We start from the raw sequence: 24,024 nt of genomic DNA on the forward strand, positions 1-24,024 counted from the left end.
ATGATCAGGAAGCAGAGGAGATGGACATGGCTCAGAACCATCAGTAATACCGAGAAGTTTGTAGCAACGAAGAATTGGAGCAAATATTGAACACCATGGAAGGTAATTTGAGCTCCAAAGCTTGATCAGTAACATACTCCCAATGTTCTGAATTGTGAGAGAGGTATAGCTTTGCACCAAATTAGGGTTTGGAGAAAAGGAATTTGGGAGAGAAGACGACGAATCGGATGCTATGCTTGAAGGAAATATCAAGATTCAACCAAATAGCCAAACAAAATACAGAGAGGTAAGAGAAAATTCACTAGAGATCGAAGAGGAGAAGTCGTGAGGCGATGAGGATCGAAGATTCACCAAGGTCGTGAGGTGGTGGCGATTGATACCATATTGAATCTTAGCTTGTAAGAAAAGTCAAAGATGTAAAAAATATCTTTTTCTCATTTCACTCACTTGCAAAATAATACATTTACATCAGTATATATGGATACAATTCTATTGACATAATTGACCCTATCATTCACAACTAATTACACATTGCCCTTGTCTAACTAACTCCAACTATACAACTACCATTAGACTCTTTATCACCCACGTATCGACCTAATATATGTCGAATTGAATAAAAATTGTTGATTTATTGGCCAAAATATATAGAGCGAATAATCTGAAACTTTTTAACAAGGGTAATGCTAGGGAGAATAGATTTTGTAAGTCAAATGATATGGAATTGAAGATTTGATTATTACTTAAGTATTGGGTAACATGCTTATTTCTTATTGGTGATACATCATTTAGTTTGCAAATTTAGTCTATAAATTTAATTTACTTGGCATTACTTTAACAACTTCACCCGATAGCGTGGATACGTTATAAATAGATTAAATTGTAGCAATGATCCATCAACTTTAATCAAATTAGAGCAATGGTCTCTCAACTCAAAATCTATTACCATTGGTCCAGTTCCTAAACTCATCAAAATGTGTAGCCATGGTTATTTTCGTCAATTTCGTTAGAATTTTGTCAAAATGAGTTATGTTAGAATCACCATTGCTACAATTGGGATCTCTCAACTCATCAAAACGTGAAACTATGGTCATTTTTGTCAACTTCGTTAGAATTTTATCAAGATGAGTTATGTTGGAAGGACTATTGCTACAATTGGGTTAAAGTTGAGGGACTATTACTCCAATTAGATTAAAGTTGAAGAATCATTTCTCTAGTTGGATTAAAGTTGAGGAACCAATGATAATTGATTTTTAGTTGAGGGACCTAGCTGCACGTTTTAATGAGTTAAGAGACTAATAGTAATGAATTTTTAGTTAAGGAACTATTGCTCAAATTGAGTTAAAATTAAGAGACAATTACTAGTAAAGATTAAATCATGAAAATACAATATAACTGGGTCCTCCATAAGTGCCTCCAAAATAAACTTACTTTAAATTTTACTTTTATTATCTAAGACAAACAATCGGTCTAATCAGACATGTGTTGATATGATATTTTCTTATTTGTATCGTTGCATCAATAGTTTTGTGGTCCCTCCAAGTCCACCGCATTGGTCCTACCACTCCTTATTTACAAAAGCGAAAAGAACCAAACTAGGATGATCTTCTCCGGATCCTCTTTATGAGGATCTTGGGAATTCTTAAATCATGTCCGTTCATCGTATATCATATGGTTAATTTTCGTTAGGTGCTATTTATATTTAATTTAAAATAATTGCACAAAGAGGATCCGGAGCAGATCCTCATTCAGAACCAAATATTGCATGTTTTTACTTTTACAAGTTATACCATTCCTCCTTTCCAGGAACAGTTATGCTGTTAACTAATGTTCTCATGAACAAGCATCAACATTGTTCTGAGAAATTAAAAAAAAAAAAAAAAAAGACAATATCATTAGATTCATTATAAATTTAATTTTCATCAATAAATAATAGTCCATATGGATTTAGATCCTCTCCTGAGCAAGGGAGACAAATCCTCCTGACCTAAACACACGGGCCGTTGGATTTTGATCCAATGACTACAAACAGGGGGCCCTTCTAAAAGTTACAATAATTGTAGCCGTTGGATCAAAATCCAATGGCCCGTGTATTTGGGTCAAGAGGCTCCATCTTCTTTGCTCAGGAAAGATCCAAATCCGGTCTATATATATATATATATATATGTATGTATGTATGTATGTATAAATTAACAAGTTATCTAGCTACCCTTTTCTTCATTAAAAACAACAGGAGTGTGTATTACCTAATAATGGGTGTTAAACTTTTTCATTTTTCATACAACAATATTCTTTTATAAGAAGATGAAAAAGACATTGGTACCAAATTATATTAGAAAGCGACGACTAATTTTGAAATTAGTGTTAAGCAGCACGTTGAATCATTCAAATTTTAACATCAAACTAGTCATGCATACGACTTCCTAGTTACTGGTGTAGAGAAATACTATTATACTATAGTATTAGTAGCATCCCAAATCTAATCACTCAGAAAATCATTTAGTTTGCTCGAGTTTTTACTTTCGCCCTTGTTGTTTCTGTTATTGCATTTTTGCCCTTGTAGTCTCATGTTGTTGCATTTTTGCCCTTGTTGTTTCATTTTGTTAGCATTTGTTAGTCTAATATGTGAAATAAGGCAAACCTTCTTCTAATTTGAGTTTTTCATATGAGAAGATGTGAAAAAAATCAACTAATTAAGTTGATGTATTGGACTAGGACTAGGGGTGGAAAAAAAATACAAATATCCCAAACCAAACCGAAAAAAACCCAAATCAGGTAAAGTTCACAAGCTAATTTAGGGTTTGAATTTTAATTTAGGGTTGGAATTCGAGATTAGGGTTTGTGAAATTTAGCACTTAGAAGATAAAGTAACTGCATACTGAGGGTTTTGGGGTTGAATTGGTGGTTGGAATTCGAGATTAGGGTTTCTCTTTTGTCACAGACTCACAATTGAAGCATAAATTTGTTACGGGTTGATAGTTTATAATTATAGCAATAATTGCAGCTGCTGAAATGAATTTCGAGAGTTGGTGTAAATTGATGAATGGAATTCAGAATTAACCGTGGGATTTTGGGATGTTTGTAATGCAGTGCCATAAATGTATTTACAATTTGTTTAGTTGTTCTTTTATATATGAAGATGTTGAACTGATGAACTGTCAAATACCCACATAATTGCACATCATTAGGTTAAGGAATCTTCAATTGTAATGCTAGATCATATATCTTTCCTCTCTGTTGTTATATTTGACCAGGTAGAATTGGGAGTCTAGTAGAAAACGTCTCTGACTCATCGAATTCAACACTTCACTTCTTTTAAGTGCCTCATCGAACATTTCTGCCTATATAAACAGTACGGTTGCAATAGTTGCTTTGATAATAGTATTTCTTATTTTTCATAAAAAGTATTTGTTTCTTAAAAACATTAGTTAGATATGAAATATGAATTCTCTTTATGAATAAATGACTCTTTAATTGTGTTTCCTCTTTATGAATATATATGAAGCTAGTCCTATGCTTAAGGAGAAAAGAAAATTTTCGATTACGTTTTGTACCGTTCTAGTCCTACTTTATTAATGGAATCCTTGTAACAGGAATACATGTCCTTTTCTTTTGATGTTGTTGGCTACCTTGTGTATATAACGTTTGCAAATTGACACTAGGAGGCCTTTCACCAACAAGAAGGGAGCAACCACAACCATCAACAAGATCAAGGGGCCGAAGAGGCCAACAATCTTCATAAACTTTAAGTTTTTCATTTTGCTTTTGGTTTGTAACTATTTTTTTTTGCTTTTGGGTTTGTTACTTCATTTATTTTGAAACATTGGCTTGTAATTAATTTTTTTTCTTTTGGATTTGTTACTTAATTTATTTTTGTTGCATGCATGTGTAGTACAATAAGCAGAGCAGATTGCCTATTGTGAGTAGGGGATATATGCAAGGAATTTGGTTTGATTTTATTTCTACAGAATAACTTGATCATTTCATTTATGCTTGGGAACTATAGATATGCAGATTGGCTGCACACTGCATAGCAGCACAGGCAAGTTATTATAGCAGAAGAACTAAAAAGCCCAAAAGCCTAAAAGAAAGCCCAAAAGCCCAAAATTATTTCGGGATTTCCGATTTGTCCCGAAATCCAAAAATTATTTTGGGATTCTCGAAAATTGGGATTCCCGAAAATTTGGTTTGGGATCAATCTTGAAATTGAGAATCCCGAAAATTTCAGTTTGGGAATCAGGACAACGTTTTTGGTTTGGTATCCCATACCGAACCAGCACTAACTAGAACTAGAAACAAAACGATGCTATAAAGAGAGAGAGAGAGAGAGAGAGAGAGAGAGAGAGAGAGAGAAACAGCTACTGTTTGATTTTTCTTAGGTTTGATATGCTTATGCTTTAGGAATTATGAGCATCTGTTGATTTATACATATTTTACCATGATCTGTAGGTTTATTTCTAGTTTGTTTGGTTGGTTAAATTTTCTTTAACTCTACAAATTTTCAGTAACGAAATTCTTGGTAGTGACTTGTTCATGCAGTAACTTAATCTTTTTATTGCTTACAAATAAGTGTTTCAGTTATGTAAATCGAGCTATATTTCTGAGTCAAACGTTTTGTGACATAATATTTACCTATGATATGGTCCACCTGTGGTTGACAGAAATGAAGGGCCCGAGGAAAGTTAAGCAAACTGTTTAAGCTTAAGCTTGAAGGCTTAAACCCACAAATAAAAACGCCAAAACACATAGAGGTGGGATATCATCATTCACCTACGTGTGGGTGAACAACGAATGGCATGCTGGTGGGATCCGTAAAGCATCGACATTGTGTGCGCTAGTTTTTGCACGTTGCTTTTCTTCGTTTTTTTTTTTAATATTTGCCACCCTTGTTTTCTAACCTAGTTAGGTTTCAACCCACATCGTACGATACCACAAAAAATAATAACAATCAACGCATAAGAAGCACATTTTTGCGGTGTGTTTTGTTTTGTTTTGTTTAGTATTTTTCCTTCGTTAGTGGGTGCGATGGCGGGTCCGAGAGATTCTCGTGTCCCAGGGCCCCAAACACCACATCCAGATTCCAGATTGGATATTCCATTTCGTCCACAAAATAAACGGCACGAGTGGTTTACTTTTGGCCAAGTTATTCACAGGTGCAGAAAAACGGAACCCCATTTCCTTTTTCACTTGCCTCTTCACCTCACCAAGGACCCAAGTAGTCAGTCCACTCACTCTCTTTAGAAACGTGCATAAATATCTGTCCTTCCCACACATGGAGTCCTTGCTTCACCCAAATTATATAGATTGTTCCACTGTCTTTGTCCTAAAACCACCTATGTGCCACATACACGGGGAACACAAACAACTATTAGTGTAATGACTTCCAGAATCCAAATCTCTATTTTTAAGTCGTCATTTAGTCATTAAATTAGCAGTAATTCATCAAATCAAGAATATTTATCGCTGCATCTAACGTTGAATGGTGAACGTTGAACTTTCTCTTCACGTAAAAGCAAAAGTACTTGTAATGAGTGAGAGAGAGTTTCTTGTTTTTGTTTTTAAGGTGAAATAGTAGAAAGAGAGTGTTTTACTTACGGAATTCGTCACATGATTCACAATATATGTTGTGTTTATAATCTAAAACATTTTTAACAATTCTAGAAGCAGTTTGACAAAAACTTTTTGAAGGAAAAGAACAAATCGTTATTGATATTTAATTATCTCCTTAATTACATATTTTACACAACAAAAAATTAACAAGGAACATAATTATTTTAATAGAAAGAGAAATAAATATCAAGCTTAAAAAATATTTAAAATTAAACGTTACCCAACTGATCAAATCGGTTGATCAAACTTCAGTTCTGATCTAATATTTTAAGAAGAGCAGCTTTGATACTCTCTTCACTTCTCATGTTGTCAGGCACCTTCACCACAACATCTTGCAGCATGAGCTCGTTCATGCACGACAAGCTCGCATGGTGGATCTCAAACTCCAAGTCACGCAGCGCCGCCATTAACCTAGCTGATGGGTAGTTCACATTCGCGGACTGAACCCTAATCATGGCGTCCGAACCTACTATCTTCACCTCCATCTCGAGCCCCGTAGACCCACTCGCCGACGAGTTGGGCGGCCGCGTTTGCTCCACCGACGTCGTGGTGCTCTGATTGTCCAAGTTGTCGCCGGTCTCGACTTTCACTTTCTTGGACTCTCTCTGCACCTGCGACTCCAGCTCGTCCACCTTGCTTTTCAGCTCGTTGATGTAAGAAACGGCATCGGACAGCAGCGACGCCTTGTCCATTCTCGACACGTTCGGCACCACCGCTCGCAGGGCGTAGAACCGGTGGTTGAGCTTCTCCCGCCGCTGCCTCTCCGCTTCGACATGGTTCAACGGTGTGTCTCTCCCCAGCCCCGGTTTTCGCCCTCGCTTTTTCGGCGTCCGTTTCGGAAACTCCGAATCCGAATGTTCCGGGTTAAGGCTATTCAAATTCGACAACTGGAGCAGACCCGGACATGCTCTTCCGCACTTCTTCTTCATCGCCGTTATGTCCAAGGCAACTTCCTTTTTGTCGTCTTCTTCCTCTACGCCGGCGATGATGCCAATGTCGGCGAAGGAGAAGTTTCGGTTGATTAAATCGATGGGGGATCTGGTTCCAGGGTCAGGTTGGCCCCAAACGACATCCGCGCCGAATAAGGATTCGGTTTGCTGAACCAGGTTCCCATTTTCTCGGATCAAATCTGAAGAGCCCAGCTCGAGAACTCCGGTGGGGGTTGGGATGCAGACTAGGGTTTGAATCCCATGCATTTGTGCTTCTTTTGCTCTTTCGCAGTTGTAGAATTGAAGCTCATGGCTTCCAGTCAGCCACACCAAAGATCCAGAGCTAAAAGCTTTGCCGGGAACATTAGTACTAATGCTTTCACCGACGGAGAAGGATCGAGCCAACGACGTGACGTAGAACCATTCCACGTCGGTGACGTCGGCGTTTAAACCCATGTTGTCGAGGATCAAGTCTTGATGATGGTTATCTGGATTGTTGGTGTCGTTGATGAGGGACTGGATGCCCTTGAGGATCTTCCTTCTTTCGGACAGAACTCCGTAGGGGTTGTGGTGGTGGTTGTTGGGTGATGCGTCTTTGGGGCCTTGGAAATGGCCGTCTCCCCAGGTCAGGAAGAGACAACCATTGTCCACCTGGCGGTCGTTCGAGGTTTGCCAGAAGATGGCGTATGACCACCAGTCTGGCTGGGATTGAAGAATGAATTGGAGCCTTTGTTGGAGGGATGGATGGTTTTCTTGAGGCAAGGAGACTAGGGACGAGGATGAAGAGGGGGAGATTATTAATTCTTCCATAAGTGGTGAGGCCAAAACTTTTGTTGGGAGATTGAGTTCCTAATTTAGTGGACACAAATCAATTGATACTTGGGGAGTGAAAGATGCTAGAGGAGTAGTTGAGCACAAAAAAAGAATGCTAGAGGGAGAGGGAGGTCCTTACAAAAAAGGTTGGGCTGGATGGGGTTTATATGGATATCCAGATTTTATGAGAGGGTGTGAGTGAGCAGTGTGAGTGTCTCATGTGGGGTCCAAGTTTGGTGTTGCTAGGGTTCAAATTTAATTAAATTGGCCCAGCGACTACAGGCCAAGAGAGAAACAGAAAATTAAAATCATCCATACAAAAAATTTACATAAGTTTATATTATAAAAATTTAATAATCAAAACTTTTTAATTTCTTAATCTGCATTTGAAATCCCCCATACAAAAAGCTTAACAGATCGTAAATTGCTTAGTTATTTAAGTGAGTTAAAATAAATCAACGAAGTAGATACCAAATAACATATTAATTATAAAGGATTCATTTGTTCAATATATTTAAATGACTCAACGATTTCAGATTTTATGTTTTTTTAAAAGAAGATGTTCAAATGAAAATTAAAAATGTTTCAATCGATTATAAAATTTAAGAATGACGATATGATATTTAAATGGGAGGAATGCAAACATTATTTTTAATTTAATATTGGTTGGAAAAATTAAACTCATAGAAGCTATAATAAGGCTTTGGCGGTGAAGTCACCATCGGGCACCACTAGCACGTGGAATGAAAGGGAAAGGCTTAGTGACTGATTGGGCCCCACACACTATTGTCCCTCGTAGGGTCTCTCTCTTGCATGAATGAATTGATTATGAATGATATGTTATAAATACATCAATTTTTATTTATTAGATAAAACAAGAAACAATTAATTTTCCTCTCCCTTCATCGTCAATTGATGAAACTACTTTTGACATGATACAAAAAATTTTGGTACGTTGTATGTACCAGCAAATAGTTTTAATAACTTGAGCAAGATTTTTCAAAATTTTACGTCGTGTTTTCAAAAAGAGTTTGAGATGAAAAACATAAAAAATGAATTAATTTTAAACATCTAAATAAAATTTAAATTTTGAAAAGATTGCTATGTAAAAAAGTAATTTTATTTTTCAAAAGAAGTAAAAAGTAATTGACTTCTTATTATAAAATATTAGGAATGTGATATCCACACACCTCTTTTTACTTATCCCACATCTTTTTAGTTTTCAATCTTCAGATTAGATGGATTGAGGAAGATCAACAGATATAAATTAACAAAGGGTGTGTGAAAGTAAAAAAGGGTGAGTGAATAGCGCACCCCTAAATGTTATTACTCCCTTTAATTGTTATGAACAAATAGTTATTGCATATAGTATTACCCTAACATATATATATGTATGCGTTCAAAAATATATAGTACCACATATTGTACTAATTAATTTACATATATGCAACGAGCAAATAAAGTATATTTTGTAAGTAAATTAATTTTGTAATATAATTTTCGTGACTTATTTAAGCATGTATTATTACATATGTTAGGCATGTTTTATTGTTATTATATATTATGCAATGAATCTATAACATTAATTTTTATTCTTTTTGTAAAATCATTAATCTCCTTTACAATCCCCATGGAATTAATTGTGTACATCAAACATTTAGATAGGGTATTTTAGACGTCCAAAAAAAATTTTAATCTGGAAAGTAAAATATAATTAATAAATTTGCTGATGTGGAATCTAGTCATTGGATGAGGCGTGGGTGAGGCGTTCGAGTGATAGCCCAGCCTAGGGATGAGGCGTGAGACGAAGCCTCACGAGACCTAAATTTTTTAATATATACACTGAGCGTACACATATATTATATTAAAAAAAGACTATTAATCAATAATCACCCTGAACACACACACACATATATACATATATAATAGAGGATGAAAAGAACAATGAGCACACATATAACAATGCACGCAGACAGCACACACATCCATTGTATAAAAAAAAAAAAATCAGAAAAAAAAAAAAAAAGGCAGAGAGACGGTAGTGCAAGGAAGAGGTATGAGGAAGTTAAAAGCTACCCAAAATTTGGGTTTGGAAGTAAAAAAAAAAATAAAAAAAAATCCCCTAAGGATCACCTAGGCGGCTCCGACGACACCTTCCGCCCACTCCCTCAAAACAGAGGCGGCAACCCTCATGCCCAGCCTCAGAGGACGCCTAGGCGAGCCTTTTAAAACATTGCTTTCAATACAAGTAAGTTGCAATTTAGAGAGTATAATACTCTCAATATGTTGTGGTAAATTTCAAGCCTAACAAATGGATCATAAATTGGGTGACTGAGAACACGCGTGGCTGCTACCATGAAGGAAATTGAAGTTTCACACTAAAACTAATTGGCAATATGAAAAATAGTCCAACTGTTTATTGTGTGATTTAATACTCTTGAGAGAGAGTAAAATCTTTAAAACGGTGGAATTTTTTATTGGAGTTAAAAATGAAACTAGTGTGGTGTTAGTTAAGCACCATCCCGTGTTCAAGTCATTTTCCTTGCACTAGTTAAACTCAAAGATTTATATAGCAATAGTTAAACTCAAAGCAGTAAACTTGAACTCATACGTAATTACATTTTTTCATTTTCACAAAAAAGATCTATATAGTTTTGGTATGTATCCAACCCTGACGTGATGCCAATTTTGCGAACCCTAAGAGCATTTTATCTTTTCGCTGTTTTTTAACCGATGTGGTGACAACACCAATGATTGAAATATTAGCACAACTGTATATATTTCAGCCGCTATATATCATCATAAAAGGTTTGGGTGGGAAGGGTTGGGTGTTGAAGCCTATTTTCATCACCATCTGGCGAAAATATATAAAGCGATTAATCCCAAACATTTTAACAACTTCCCCACCACCAATCACTCCAACCCCACCACTCCACCACCCCCCCCCCCTTTTTTTCTCTCTTCTCTCTCCTGTCGCCTCTCTCACATCTGAGAAATTTTTAATTGTGAGGGGAATACAAGTGGTACACCACATGTTTTAATAGGAGTAGTGGGAAATTTTATTTTTTACGTTATTAACTTTTTAGCACATATATCCTATCATTTGTATAATGATACGTGGTGTACCCATCTCATGTATTAGTCACATTAAAAAATCTCTCCCACATCCAGTAGTTACGATGTCCTAAACCTCAAAAAGGGCCCACCAACCATCAATGATGACGTTGAGGAGAGTAAGAGGACTGCGATGATACATGGTATACCATCTCATGTACTAGTCATATTAAAAAAATCTCTCCCACATCCAGTAGTTACGATGTCCTGAACCTCAAAAGGGGCCCGCCAACCATCAATGATGTCGTTGAGGAGAGTAAGAGGGCCGCGATAAAATCGTCGTTGCCCCACGAAGATCCAGAGGTTCTCAACGCATGGGAAGTTGGGAACTCATGGAGGGGCTCAAAGAAGGAATACCATCTCGTCTGCTCCCTCTCATTCCCAGCCGACAAAACCATGCCGAAACACCACCATATTTTCTAGCAAGACCAGATTCGGATTCGGTCTTGGCATCGTGGGCTTACCTAAATTGCACCAATTGCCCAGATTGTATGGGAAGATGGACGTGCTTGGAATTCATTTAGGATGCCTTAGATTTTAGCCCTTATAATTCATAATTCTTAGATAAAAACCCAATCTAATAAAAGTCCAAATTTAAAATCTGTAGCCACATCGGAACACTATTGACCTACTAATACAATTTATTTACGCCCATGCCACTTTTTCAAATCCCTAAATTTATTCCAAATTAAAAGTTCTAGAAAAAGTGAAATAAAATATATAAACTATTGTATTGCATTAATTGTATCCAAATCATACCAAAAATTTATATATATTTTGCATTAATTGGGAAGTAAATTCATTTGTTCCAATTTTTTTTTTTTAAAAATATACTAAATCCATATTATATATTTTGAATCAAATAACACTTCTCTAACTTGTAGGTAAATTATTTTTCATGTATTGTTACATATATTAGACACGGTTTATTGTTGTATAAATGTAGGTATGACATAATATTTTTCAATATAATACATCAAATTACATTTCTTCTTGTTATGGGTAAATTATTCTCCATGTAGTAGTGAAAAAAAGATATTATATTACTCACGGGGTATAATTTTTTGTAGGTAAAATATTGGAAATTAATTTGTAGGTAGGCAAATTAATTTGTTCCAATTATATAAAAAATATATATAATACACCTAGATTATATATATATATATATATATATATATATATATATATATTTGGAGAAAACCTAGATTATATATTTTGAATCAAATAACATTTTTGTATACAAGGTAGGTAAATTATTTTTCATGTATTATTACATATATTAGCCTATTAGGGACCTTTTTTGGTAAAAATATATAAAGTAATATGTTTATGATTGTTTGTAGGTAAAAAGATAAAATCAAAAGCATGATCCAATTCCTAAGTTTATACAATATCTTGTTGTTGGTATGCAATATTTTGCGTCATTGAAAATCAACATTTCAAATAGTAGGTATGTCACGTCCCAGCCTGGGCCCCTACCACATCCCGGGCTCGACTCCGCTGGGCGATGTTAGATGTAACAATCCACCCCCCATAGGGGCCTGACGTCCTCGTCGGCACACATCCGACTAGGGATTGGCTCTGATACCAAATTGTCACATCCCAGACCGGGCCCCCACCACATCCCGGGCTCGACTCCACCGTAGCACGATATTGTCCTCTTTAGGCCCCGACCACACCCTTACGGTTTTGTTTTTGGGAACTCACGCAAAAGCATTCCATGATGGGTGACCCACTGGGAAGTTCTCGTGTGAGTTCCCAGAATGGGGTGGATTGTTACATCTAAGGCTTACATACAAGGGGGGTGGAAGTTCTCGTGCTAGGTAGAGATGAGAATATACATATAAGGCTTACACAATCACTCCTCTGGGCGATGTAGGATGTAACAATCCACCCCCCCTTAGGGGCCTGACATCCTCGTCGGCACACATTCGACTAGGGATTAGCTTTGATACCAAAGTGTCACATCCCAGCCCGGGCCTCACCACATCCCAGGCTCGACTCCATCGTAGCACGATATTGTCCGTTTTGGACCCCGACCACACCCTCACGGTTTTGTTTCTAGGAACTCACGCGAGAGCACTCCATGATGGGTGACCCATTGGGAAGTTCTCGTGTGAGTTCCCAGAAGAGGGATGGATTGTTACATCTAAGGCTTACATATAAGGGGGTGGAAGTTCTCATGCTAAGTAGAGATGAGAATATACATATAAGGCTTATAAGATCACTTCCCTAGGCGATGTGGGATGTAACAATCCACCCTTCTTAAGGGCCTAACGTCCTCGTCGTCACACATCCGACTAGGGATTAGCTCTGATACCAAATTGTCACATCCCAGGCCGGGCCCCACCACATCCAGGGCTCGACTCCACCGTAGCACGATATTGTCTGCTTTGGGCCCCGACCACACGTTCATGGTTTTGTTTCTGGGAATTCACGTGAGAGCACTCCGTGATGGGTGACCCACTAGGAAGTTCTCATGTGAGTTCCCAGAAACAAAACCGTGAGGGTGTGGTTGAGGCCCAAAGTGGACAATATCGTGTTACGGTGGAGTCGAGTACGAGATGTAGTGGGGCCCGGGCTGGGATGTGACAAGGTAGGTAAATTAATATGGTCTAATTATATAAATATATACACACACACACATCCGACGGAACAAATAACATGTGTGTACATATATACATACACACACACATTTTGAATCAAAAAACATTTTTGTACATGGTAGGTAAATTACTTTTTTTTATGTATTATTACATATATTAGGTTTTTTTTTTTATTGTAAAAATATATGTATGAACTCATAATGCCAGATGCATAGAATTAAGCCAACAATTCTCATATTTGATATTAATATGCAATGAGTTTTTTAACATTAATGTCTTATTTTTCTTTTTGCAAAATCATTGTGCATAGAATTAATTATGCACGTCAAATATGCAATTGGGGTATTTTAGGCATATAAAAAAAGTAAAATGTGTAAAGTAATATGTAATTAATGAATTCATTTAGGTGGATCCTAGTCACTAGATTTTGTTTTGAGTAAAAAAATTATGTTGGATTTTATATGGAAAAAATTGAACTTGAGAAGTTAAAGTCATATTTTCAGATTCATTTATTATTGCCCAGATTGCCTAGATTGCACGACCCAGATTCAGTCTTAGCATCGTGGCATCGTGGACTTGCCGAAATTGTATGGGAAAAGAGATGGATTTTTAGACTTGCATATCTGGATGAAGAATTGGACGGAGAAAATGAGGGAGAGGAGATAGAGAGTGCGTCTCCTTGAAAGCGAGAGTGTATGTAGAGAATAATTACATATTAAAAAATATGGATGAATAGTCTGTCCATTTTGGTCATCATACATACTCACAACACTTCCATATAAAAGTTTATTATACACTTTAATATTATTATTTCTTGAACTCAAAGCATTTTTGCATATCTAGTTTACCAAAACTTAGCTACTTTATTTCATAACTAATTAAACCTACAACATAACAGAAGTAATTTTTTTTTTTTTAAACAACGAGACGTGTTAATGTGATATATTCTAATTTCTACTATGCTCAGAACCTGTCCGTATTGCATAACTTTGCTTTGCATGGTTTACTTCTTCAGTTCACTATTGTTCAGTGCCTTTGTTGCATCAATAATTTTTGGAGTGGTGCTATTTGCATTTAATTTTACATCTCACATACGTTTAGTTAATTCATGTCCTTTGATTTTTTTTTCAATTCATTCGATTAAACAATCAAAAATTAAAAAAAGTGTGTGAGAAGGTAAAAATGAACTTGCGGATAGCACCACCTTATTTTTTGTGGTCTCTCCAAGTCCACGTCTATAGAGTCATTGTTCAATCTTTTAATGAAATTATTTTGTTAAGTGGATTTGTTTTTTGGATTTCTAATTGGACCAAATGGTTTGAGGAATTCTTCTCTCTTTTCTACACATCCCCTCCTAGCCCCTCCTGCCACCCTCATTGGTCCTACCACTTCTGATTTACAAAAGTAGAAAGAGTCAAATAATGTAGGTTTTTACTTTTACAAGCTATAATGTTCTTCAGTTCCTAATACAATCTATGCTAGGGCTAGGTTCGGTTTTAATTAGTTTGGTTTTTTGTCAAAATCAAACCAAAATTACTATTTGATTTGATTTAGTTTTTTCGATTCGATTTAACTTTGATTCAATTTTTCGGTTTGATTTGAGTTTGGTTCGGGTCTTTCACCAACAACAACAAACATTCTAAACCAATCCAAGGACCAAAATCATTCTAATTTTCCTTGTGTACTCAATGATTTTCTTCCTGTAAAAATGAAAAATATAGAATAATTATTTAGAGATGGAGACACATACACAGCTCGCATAAGCAAAGAGCAAAGAAGATCAACAAAAATATGAACTCATTCTTTGAGTGTATGAGTTCATGCAGCTCCAAAAGAAAATTAAAAGGTCATCATATTACTGAAGCACAAGCACTCACGCTCTCAAAACTAGGAGGTCAACAAGGACTAATATGGTCAACTCTCGATGAAACTTGGGGTCAAGGTTAAATAATAAAGAACAAAGTTTTTAAGTGCTTCGCCCTTAGAATGGGGCTACTTTCACTATAGTGATCTATATATATTTGATGTGGATTACAAATAGTGCTTTACAACAACATGATGCAAATTTACTCTTGTGTTTGACCCCTTACAAGAGTTACTTGTCCTTCTTATATCGGCCCTTAGTGAGTCCCAAAAGTCTTAGGATCTCAAGTACTTCACCATTCTAGCATTAATGAACTAAACGCGTATACACAACTTGATGGCTACTCCATTATTCAATCGACATGTGGAGATGAAGTGACACTTGCTCATGGCTAGTTACAAGGTTTCCCAGGCCAACATGTAGCAAGCCCCTCGCTCGGCCAAGAGTGGCCGAAAAAGCACTTTCCCGAGTGCTAGGCTTGTCAACCTTTACGTCCTTTCATAGACCTCTGCTCTTGTTGGTGACCAACGCATGGTTTGGAGTTGATGCCTGGTAAGCCTGGGCTTTGTGCCATAAAGTTGTCAGTTTACTTAATGGGTGAAATCTCAATTTATTCATGGTACCATAGTAGGTTGTCTCGCGTGTGAGTTCCAACAGTCACATGTACTCCATGCCACCTGATTTGTTTTGTCCACCTATTAGGCTTGAAAATTCATCACACGTGAAGGGACAGATTGAGAACACGAATCCTAAATCGGAGAAGAAGAGAGATTTTGCATGTGCTTATAAGTAATTAGGCTAATTCCCATACTGTTAACTGATTTTATGATAAAACCACAACTTTTTCAGTGTTGTATTTGTCCCATGCAGATTATGACACGTATATAATTGGACAAGTTTAATCGACATGTGGGCAGTGCCTTAGCGATCAGACAGAACCCTTTGAGCCTGCCAACTCAACTACCATGCAAGAAGTTGAGCTACCTAGCTTTTTAGCTATATGCATAAATTAAAACTAGATATTGTCCAAGGCCATGCAAACATTTATTAGAAGGAATTTATATATTTGATAAACAATATTGATGGAGAAAAATCTTGAATTAGTGTTGGCATCTCACATGCTTGTCACTGTATGCTCGACACAAGGAGATCAATCACTATTATCCTTCATTGAAATGTCCTCTATTGGTACGGACGTATATGCCCCATGAGGTGCATATTGCCTATCGTTCGACTTCCCAATTACTATTGCTATTAGCTCGATGTATTGGAAGGATTCAAATACTCGTATATTTACAAACACAAAAAGTTCATTTCTCTCCATAAAATTAAGTAAACTGGCCGCGTTATTCCATTTTGTTTAAATCCAATATTTATCTCTCCTGCTTCCTATCTACCACGCGAAGAATGTTCGCACATTTTTATTCAACAATATCCTTAAAAGAATATTGATTATTTTATCATAACACTTTCTAGGTGTTCCCAATATCTTACTGCAAATTCTTTCACCCTCCCATCAACTTCGATGATTAATTATCATGAGAACAATTAATGACACGTCAACCCAAAGGCTGTGTAAAAAAAATATTCATAAAACGCATCAAGTTGGACAACGTATTTCCTTTCATATAAAAATAATAACAACAATTTGGACAACGTATTACACACGTACATCCGCTTAACATCACGCGATTTTAATGTGCCTAGCTTGCATGCATCATATAATAATATGTACACAGATACATGTGTCTATACATATGCATTATTATATGAAGTCTACTTCATCATCTTTTAATTTGGTGTGACCTAATTAAATTTACGTTCATGGTAAGTGAAAGATAGTACAAATTAATCAAAACAGACTTTTTCAAATAGGAGGGACAATTAACCAATAGGATTTTACAGCACGAGGAAGGAGTTGCCAGAAAAATTAAGGAAACATATTTTTTCCCCTATTTTATTGGTATGTTGATACTTGATTAATCAAGCTGCAGCTTAATTATTATAGAGACATTATGGTAGCTTTCATGATAGCTTATTATGTTTTTTGTTTTTTTTTTTCTTGGGAAAGTGTATTTCATTTAGAGAGTCCAAAAGACAGTTAAGGGTTGACACAAATACAAAGAGTCAAGAACTCACAAGCATAAGAACCAAACAATATAATCCAAACAAGATACACAAGTCGAACTAAACAAAAAAGTCCAAAGTACAAGAAACCCTAACAACAACAATCTCAAAACACAAACAATAGTTGCCAACGAGGACTCCACCACCACAGAACCAACAGAAGAGAAGTGTCAAAAGATACCTAAGAAAGGGGTCTTGTGAGGATGGAGGTGTCACCATGCACATCCTCAATCGACCAACTGGAGACATAGTCGCTGAGACACCGTAGTCCACCAAGGTGTGGTTTGGAGAGCTGAGGAAGAAGGAATCCGTAGTGGAAAATCCAGCAACAAAGGGAGAAATTGATGCAAGGGTAAGAGACTTGAGGCAAAGGAATACATAAAACCCAGATATGAGACAAAAGCTTAGAAGGATTGAGATCAAAAGCTCACAAAAAGGCACAAAAAACCGAAGTCAAGGATAAAAGAGAATAAAAAGACCTAAAAATAAGGAGTCACCAACCCTAACTGGAGTTAGGGCCGCCGGCTAAAGGAGAAGGCTGTATTGTTTGTCTCTGGTTGTTGTGCTGTTTGCCACTTAGTACTACGGTCTAGTGGCATTCGTCTTCACTTGTAAGTGAAAGGTTTTAGATTCGATTCTTGCTAAAGGTGAATTTGAACCACATAGCCCACTGTGAGGCTAAGCCAACCCCCCCTCCCTTCAATGTAGATAATATTGTTTGTTCCCCTTAAAAAAAAAAAAAAAAAAAAAAAAAAAACCAAACAAACAGGAAAGCGGGAGAAGAAATGGATTAGAACTGTTGTATTTGAAGATTTGGTTAAAGTATGAGTATGTTTTTTTATCTATTGTGTTTATTTTTAAAAAATGGGGATAATTGGTGACAAGTTACGGTTATCCATCTCTTCTGGGCCAGAGATGCTATAGGGAATTTTAACCTGCTTGTGACCACAGTCAAGCAGACTCATCAACTCAGAGCATCGAACCCGAGACCTTTCACTTTTTTTTTTGTTTTATTGTAGAGCTGCAGTGCGCGCCCTTACCACTGGCCACTTGCTGTGGTTTCTAAAAATTATCCTCAATCATTATAGTCAAGAAAAATTTTAGGGAGGCCATTACCATATTTAATAAATAACATGATGTAGGAATTAATATGGTACATCATGTGATTTATTACAAAATATAATAAAAAAAGATGATCTATCTACAGTCACCCCACGTCCAATAATGAAAGGCACTACATGCAAATCAAGTCACCATAAACTGGAAAACTAGCACGTCCTGCGTGGTAAACGCTTTCTGAGTTTCCTTTTCTCTATATATTGTACTGTATATTATGTTTATATATATGTATGTGTAATTCTTAAAGAGTAATGGTAGACAGGTCAAATTTTTAGATCAAATTTGCAAATCAAGTGATATGTCATCAATATGAAATATGAACGGTAATCAACATTTAAAGTAATAATTCAATTGCCAATACTACATCATATGGTTTACAAAATTTAATTTAAATAATTGGTCTCCTATCTTTACCAATTCTTAAACTCTATATCGAAGATACCACGGTATTGGAAGTTTTAATTTTTTTTAATCCCCCCGTTCTCCCAGTATTGATCCTCTTTGGCACTCCGCAATGCGTATAAGAATTGTTTATTTTTAATGTCACTAAAGATCACATTCTCGTTGAAATGAAATTGAATTATTTTGATGGCAGTAAAATGGCAAAGTAATTTCAAATTTGATTATTTTCTAGATCCTTAAACAGAAAGTATAAAACTGAACGAGTCTGAATCCTTCCTATCGCATATAAAGTTATATATGAACATCTTTCTTTGAAAAGTTTTCTACAAATAAATGAAGTGTGTGTGTGTCTGTGTGTCTGTGTGTGTATTAACGAACATATTGTTGTGTACTGTCTTTCTTAATAACTTTATACACCGTAGTAACCGTACGAACAGTTCAATAGGTGGAGCTGCATGTGTTAGTTCTTTTCATTTCGTTTTCATATAATTATATCGGTGGCTACTCTCTCACATGCCAAAATTGTGTAAACAAGCGATAGCTAACTAACAAATTCATATATAACGCACGCACTCCTCTTTTTTGTCATTATTTTTCATAACAGTTGGTACAGAAAGCAGAAAAGAATACAGAGAGTTTTAGAGAGAGTTTTAGAGAGAATTGTAAAGTACTTTTGTATTAGAGAGATAAAACCTTCATTACATTGTAAAGAGCATCTCATCACTATTTATAGTAGATAGGAAACTTAATAGCTAAGTAACCATCTAACTAACTAACATCCAACGGCAACAATCCTCCAATCTAACTAGAATCTAATGGTCTACAATCAAAGCACATGTTATTAACTAAGCTAAGATTGTGCCACTTGGCATTACATGGTTAATGCCCCCCCTTAATCTCAAATTGGGAATCCCAGTTTGAGATTGGAAGAAACAAAGGACCATGTAAACCCTTAGTCAACACATCAGTGACTTGATCTGATGTGGATATATACTCAACCTGTAAGTCACCCTTATGTACTCATTCCCGGACAAAATGAAAGTCCGTATCGAGATGCTTGATTCTTGTATGAAAAAATGGATCAGATCAAAGAGCTAGAGTGGAGATATTATCACAATATAGCAGTGGAGGATGATGCAAGTAAACATGTAAATCTTTCAAAATTAATCTAATCCATGCTACATCTGTTGTTGCATTGGCCAAAGCTTTGTACTCAGCCTCTATAGAACTTCGAGACACCCCTCCTTGCTTCTTAAACTGCCATGAAATAGAGTCTTGACCCAAAAACACCACATATCCAGTTGTAGACCTTTGAGTATTAATGTCAGATGCTTAATCTGCATCACTAAATGCTGTCCATCTGTGAAGTAGCATAATAAGTAAGACCACAGGAAATAGTGCCTTGTAAATATCTGAGTATCCGTTTAACAAGAGCAAAGTGAGAATCTGTAGGAATGGCCATGAATTGACAAGCATAATTGACTGCAAATGCTATATCTGGGCCTTTGGATCAACTAAGGGTATGCCTTCATCCTTAAGTAACTATGTATAAGGTTTACAAGGAGTTGGACAAGGTTTACATAACTCTAAACCAGCCTTCTTCAACAAGTCCTTCACATATTTTGACTAAGATATGAACAGATCACCATTATCCTTGTAAGTAATGTGTAAGCCTAAAAATAAAGTCAATTTGCCCATATCTTTCATATCAAATACTTTCCCCAAAGAATCTATCACTTATTGAATCAAAGAAGAGTTTGATCCTGTGATGATTATATCATCAACATGAAGAAGCAAAATCATCACGTCAACCCTGCGTATTAACAAAGAGACAAGTATCTGATTCCAAGGCAACAAAACCCAAGGTAGGCAAGAATGTTGTAAATTTGGAGTTCCAAGCTCGAGATGCCTATTTCAGGCAATACAAAAACTTTATCAACTTGCAGACATAATTTGGATGCTCAGGATCTTGAAAACCTTGTGGTTGCTTCATAAAGACCTTTTCTTGCAAATCTCTATAAAGAAATGCATTATTCACATCCAGTTGTCTTAAAGACCATCTATGAGAGGCTGATAATGCTAGTACAATTTGAACTGTGCTATGTTGAACTACAAGACTGAAAGTGTCTTCATAATTCAGTCTTTGTTCTTGACTAAAGCCTTGAGCAACTAACCTTGCTTTATACCTAGAAACCAGACCATGTTGATCTCTTTTAACTCTATAAACCCACTTGCTGCCAGTAATATTTTTGTCCAAAGGTGGAGGAACCAATTCCCATATGCCTTGTCTTTGCAAAGCTGTCAATTCATCTACCATAACATCCTTCCAGTGAACACTATTAACAGCAGTCTCATATGAAGATGGTTCACAACTTTCAGTAATACTCATGAGAGAAGTATAACCACATAATGTAAGATCACTTAATATAGGAGATAAGTGAGATTGGACAAAATAAACACTGTAATCCTGTCTTTGTATAGTACATGTTTTAAGTCTAGTTTGCATAGGATGCTCAGAAATATAATTAATCTGAGTAGAAGGATTAGCTACATTTGAATCATCATTTGGAGTAAAAGGAAGATGTACCTTTGGTTAGGTGGAAGCTTGGACAGGCAACAAAGAGTTGGAAGCTGTTGAAGAGAAGAGAGTTGTGTGGGGAGAATAAACTTGTAACTGAGTATCTCGAACAGCTTGAGAAGATTCTTGTAAAGATGAACCAGATTGATGTTGTCCTGAGACTAAAGAACCATTCAGAGAATCGAGATGATTCATGCATAGCTGACATAGAGTTACTTGTCCTTGTAATGTCACTGATTGAGACCTTTCAGTTGAAGATGGCGACATATATGGAACTAGAACAGGATGAAATCTAGCAGATGTACCAACAGTTTTTGGAATACCACTTGTATTACTATCTTGATGAAATGGGAAAATCTACTCATCATGAATAACATGTCGTGAAATAAACAACTTTCTCTTAGCTCTATGGTAACATACCACACCTTTATACCCAAGAGCATAGCCTAGAAAAACAAATTGATCTGTTCGAGCATCCAACTTAGAAGAATTGGATAAACTGAAGTGCCAAACACTTTCAGAGAATTAAGCACTGGTAGAACCTTAAATAGCTTGAAAAATGGAGAATGCATGCCTAAAGACTTACATGGCATCCTATTAATTAGAAAGACAACATGTGCACAAGCATGATACCAAAAATTATGGGGTAATTTGGCAATTGTAAGGAGAGTTCTAAGATATGCCGATGTTTTCATTCAACAGTACCATTCTGTTGGGGTGTATATGGGCAAAAAATCAATTGAAAAATCCCTTTAGAAGTTAGAAATTTCTTAAATGCAGCACTCATGTATTCACCACCACCGTCAAATTGAAAGAATTTAACAACTGTTTGAACATGAGTCTGAATAAAGGCATAGAAAGATTGAAATACTTCAAAAACTTGAGATTTGTATATTAATGGAAAAATCCAAGTGAACGTAGTACAATCATTTATAAAACTGACATAGTACTTGTAGCCTTCCACATATACAATAGAAGATGGACCTCATACATCAGTGTTAATTTTCTCAAAATGTTGTATAAACGCCAAAGTACGAGACTCAAATACTTGTCTAGACATTTTGCCTTGAAGACAGAAACTACATACATGCTTATTTATATCCCTAGTGTAAGTAATCTGAGATTGAGACATCATACTGTGAAAAATCGCATTGGTTGGATGCCCTAGCCGATGATACCACAATGATGCTTTGACTAACTGCCCAAGAAATGCCTGATAGGAGCATATTCATGCGACTTAAATGGCTTGTTCTCGTACATTTACGTTATGTTTCTTTAGTTATTTTAGTCCTTTATGCTTCTTTTGTGTGTTTTCAAGTTCTAAGGGCAAAGTATGCAAAATGGTGCATTTTGCTGCATTTTGGAGTAGTTTGGGGCGTTAAATGGATTGCATATACTTGAAGCCAAGTAGATGGACGAAATTGAAGACCAAAGGAGGCCCTTTGTACCAGAAATTCACACCAACACATTGATAGGAGCATATTCATGCGACTTAAATGGCTTGTTCTCGTGCATTTACGTTATGTTTCTTTAGTTATTTTAGTCCTTTATGCTTCTTTTGTGTGTTTTCAGGTTCTAAGGGCAAAGTATGCAAAATGGTGCATTTTGGAGTAGTTTGGGGCGTTAAATGGATTGCATATACTTGAAGCCAAGTAGATGGACGAAATTGAAGACCAAAGGAGGCCCTTTGTACCAGAAATTCACACCAACACATCCCATTTCAGATTGCATTCCAATCATTCCAGCCAAGCCACATGCACTCCCTTTAATTTATTCAACCTAGCTGTCAAAGCACATGCACATTCACCCTAATCATTCACATACACAATCTGCCATCATTCACACATTCATTCCACATGCATTCCCTTCACAAATCAGCCACATGCACTTTGCCTTTCATCATTGCACCATAAATCAACCACATGCACCCATAATCATTCAACCAACTTTGCACATGCATTCATCATCATAACCTAGCTATCATTACCCTTTAATCACCTGCATAAATCAGCCACATGCATCTCCCATCACCATTCCAGATTTCCACCAAGTTCCTAGCTGTCATATTCCCTCATTTTCACTTATAAATAAGCATCCATTGCAGCCACAATTCATTCATTTCCCATTCATACACAATTCATTCACCATTCAAGCCAGAAATGCATCCCCTCTCTATAACACATCCATACTTCACCATTCTTCATATTTTCTGCCCAAAAAGAAGCCTTGAGGTCTCCTACATCCATCCCTATCCTAAACACATCATTCTACACCATCCATAACTCCCCATCCCTCCAAACCTATCCTTAGACCTTGTGCTACAACGAAGAGGAGGAGAAGAGTGCCTAAACGTTCATACAATTCAAGTTTGAGTTGTTGGAATGTTTAGGTGTTTCTTTTCCTCGATTCCAATGTTTAATTTCAATTCTCTTTGTTTTGTACGTCTGAGGAACTAAACCCCCCCTTGGCTAGGGGGGGATTTGAAATATATGTTTATGCTTGCATTTTGATTTGATTACTTCTAATTGCGTTTCATAAGTTGTGGATTCAATTTGTTTAACTGTTTGATTGATAACTTATTTATGTATGTTTATTGAGAGTATACACTTAATTTTCATGCATGAATATGATGCTAGAATATAAGTGAGTTTCACCTAATAGTTACGAACTTATATTCACAAGTAGTGGAGGTTGCTTATAAACAATCGCGTTAAACGAATTCTTGGCATAAGTTTCATGCAATCATAGTAACGAATGCCTCGTCAACACTTATAATTTTCATAGAGCGTAATGATTCTTGCTTGTATCTCTATTATGCAATCATGTAGGGGACTTGTGGGGAATGTTTTGGGTTGTCGTATG

General features: G+C 36.3%; 1 protein-coding gene across 1 annotated transcript; it reads right to left on the reverse strand.

The window, feature by feature from the left end:
- Positions 1–5,076: 5,076 nt before the first annotated feature.
- Positions 5,077–7,508, reverse strand: LOC103964261 (transcription factor MYC2-like). Its single transcript, XM_048565907.1, has 2 exons — positions 5,836–7,508; positions 5,077–5,333 (listed from the first exon to the last, which is right to left on the reverse strand). Exon 1 carries the CDS (start codon positions 7,347–7,349, stop codon positions 5,859–5,861), a length of 1,491 nt encoding a protein of 496 aa, XP_048421864.1. The 5' UTR covers positions 7,350–7,508; the 3' UTR covers positions 5,077–5,333; positions 5,836–5,858.
- Positions 7,509–24,024: the final 16,516 nt, after the last annotated feature.

Source organism: the organism of the source record quoted next, unplaced genomic scaffold (genome assembly GCF_019419815.1).
Source record: "Pyrus x bretschneideri cultivar Hongxiangsu unplaced genomic scaffold, Pyrus_bretschneideri_v1 Contig40, whole genome shotgun sequence".
NCBI lineage: Eukaryota > Viridiplantae > Streptophyta > Magnoliopsida > Rosales > Rosaceae > Pyrus > Pyrus x bretschneideri.

Bases quoted from the DNA above. Each gene is read 5' to 3' on its own strand.
- LOC103964261 (XM_048565907.1), bottom strand. From the start codon at position 7,349: ATGGAAGAATTAATAATCTCCCCCTCTTCATCCTCGTCCCTAGTCTCC.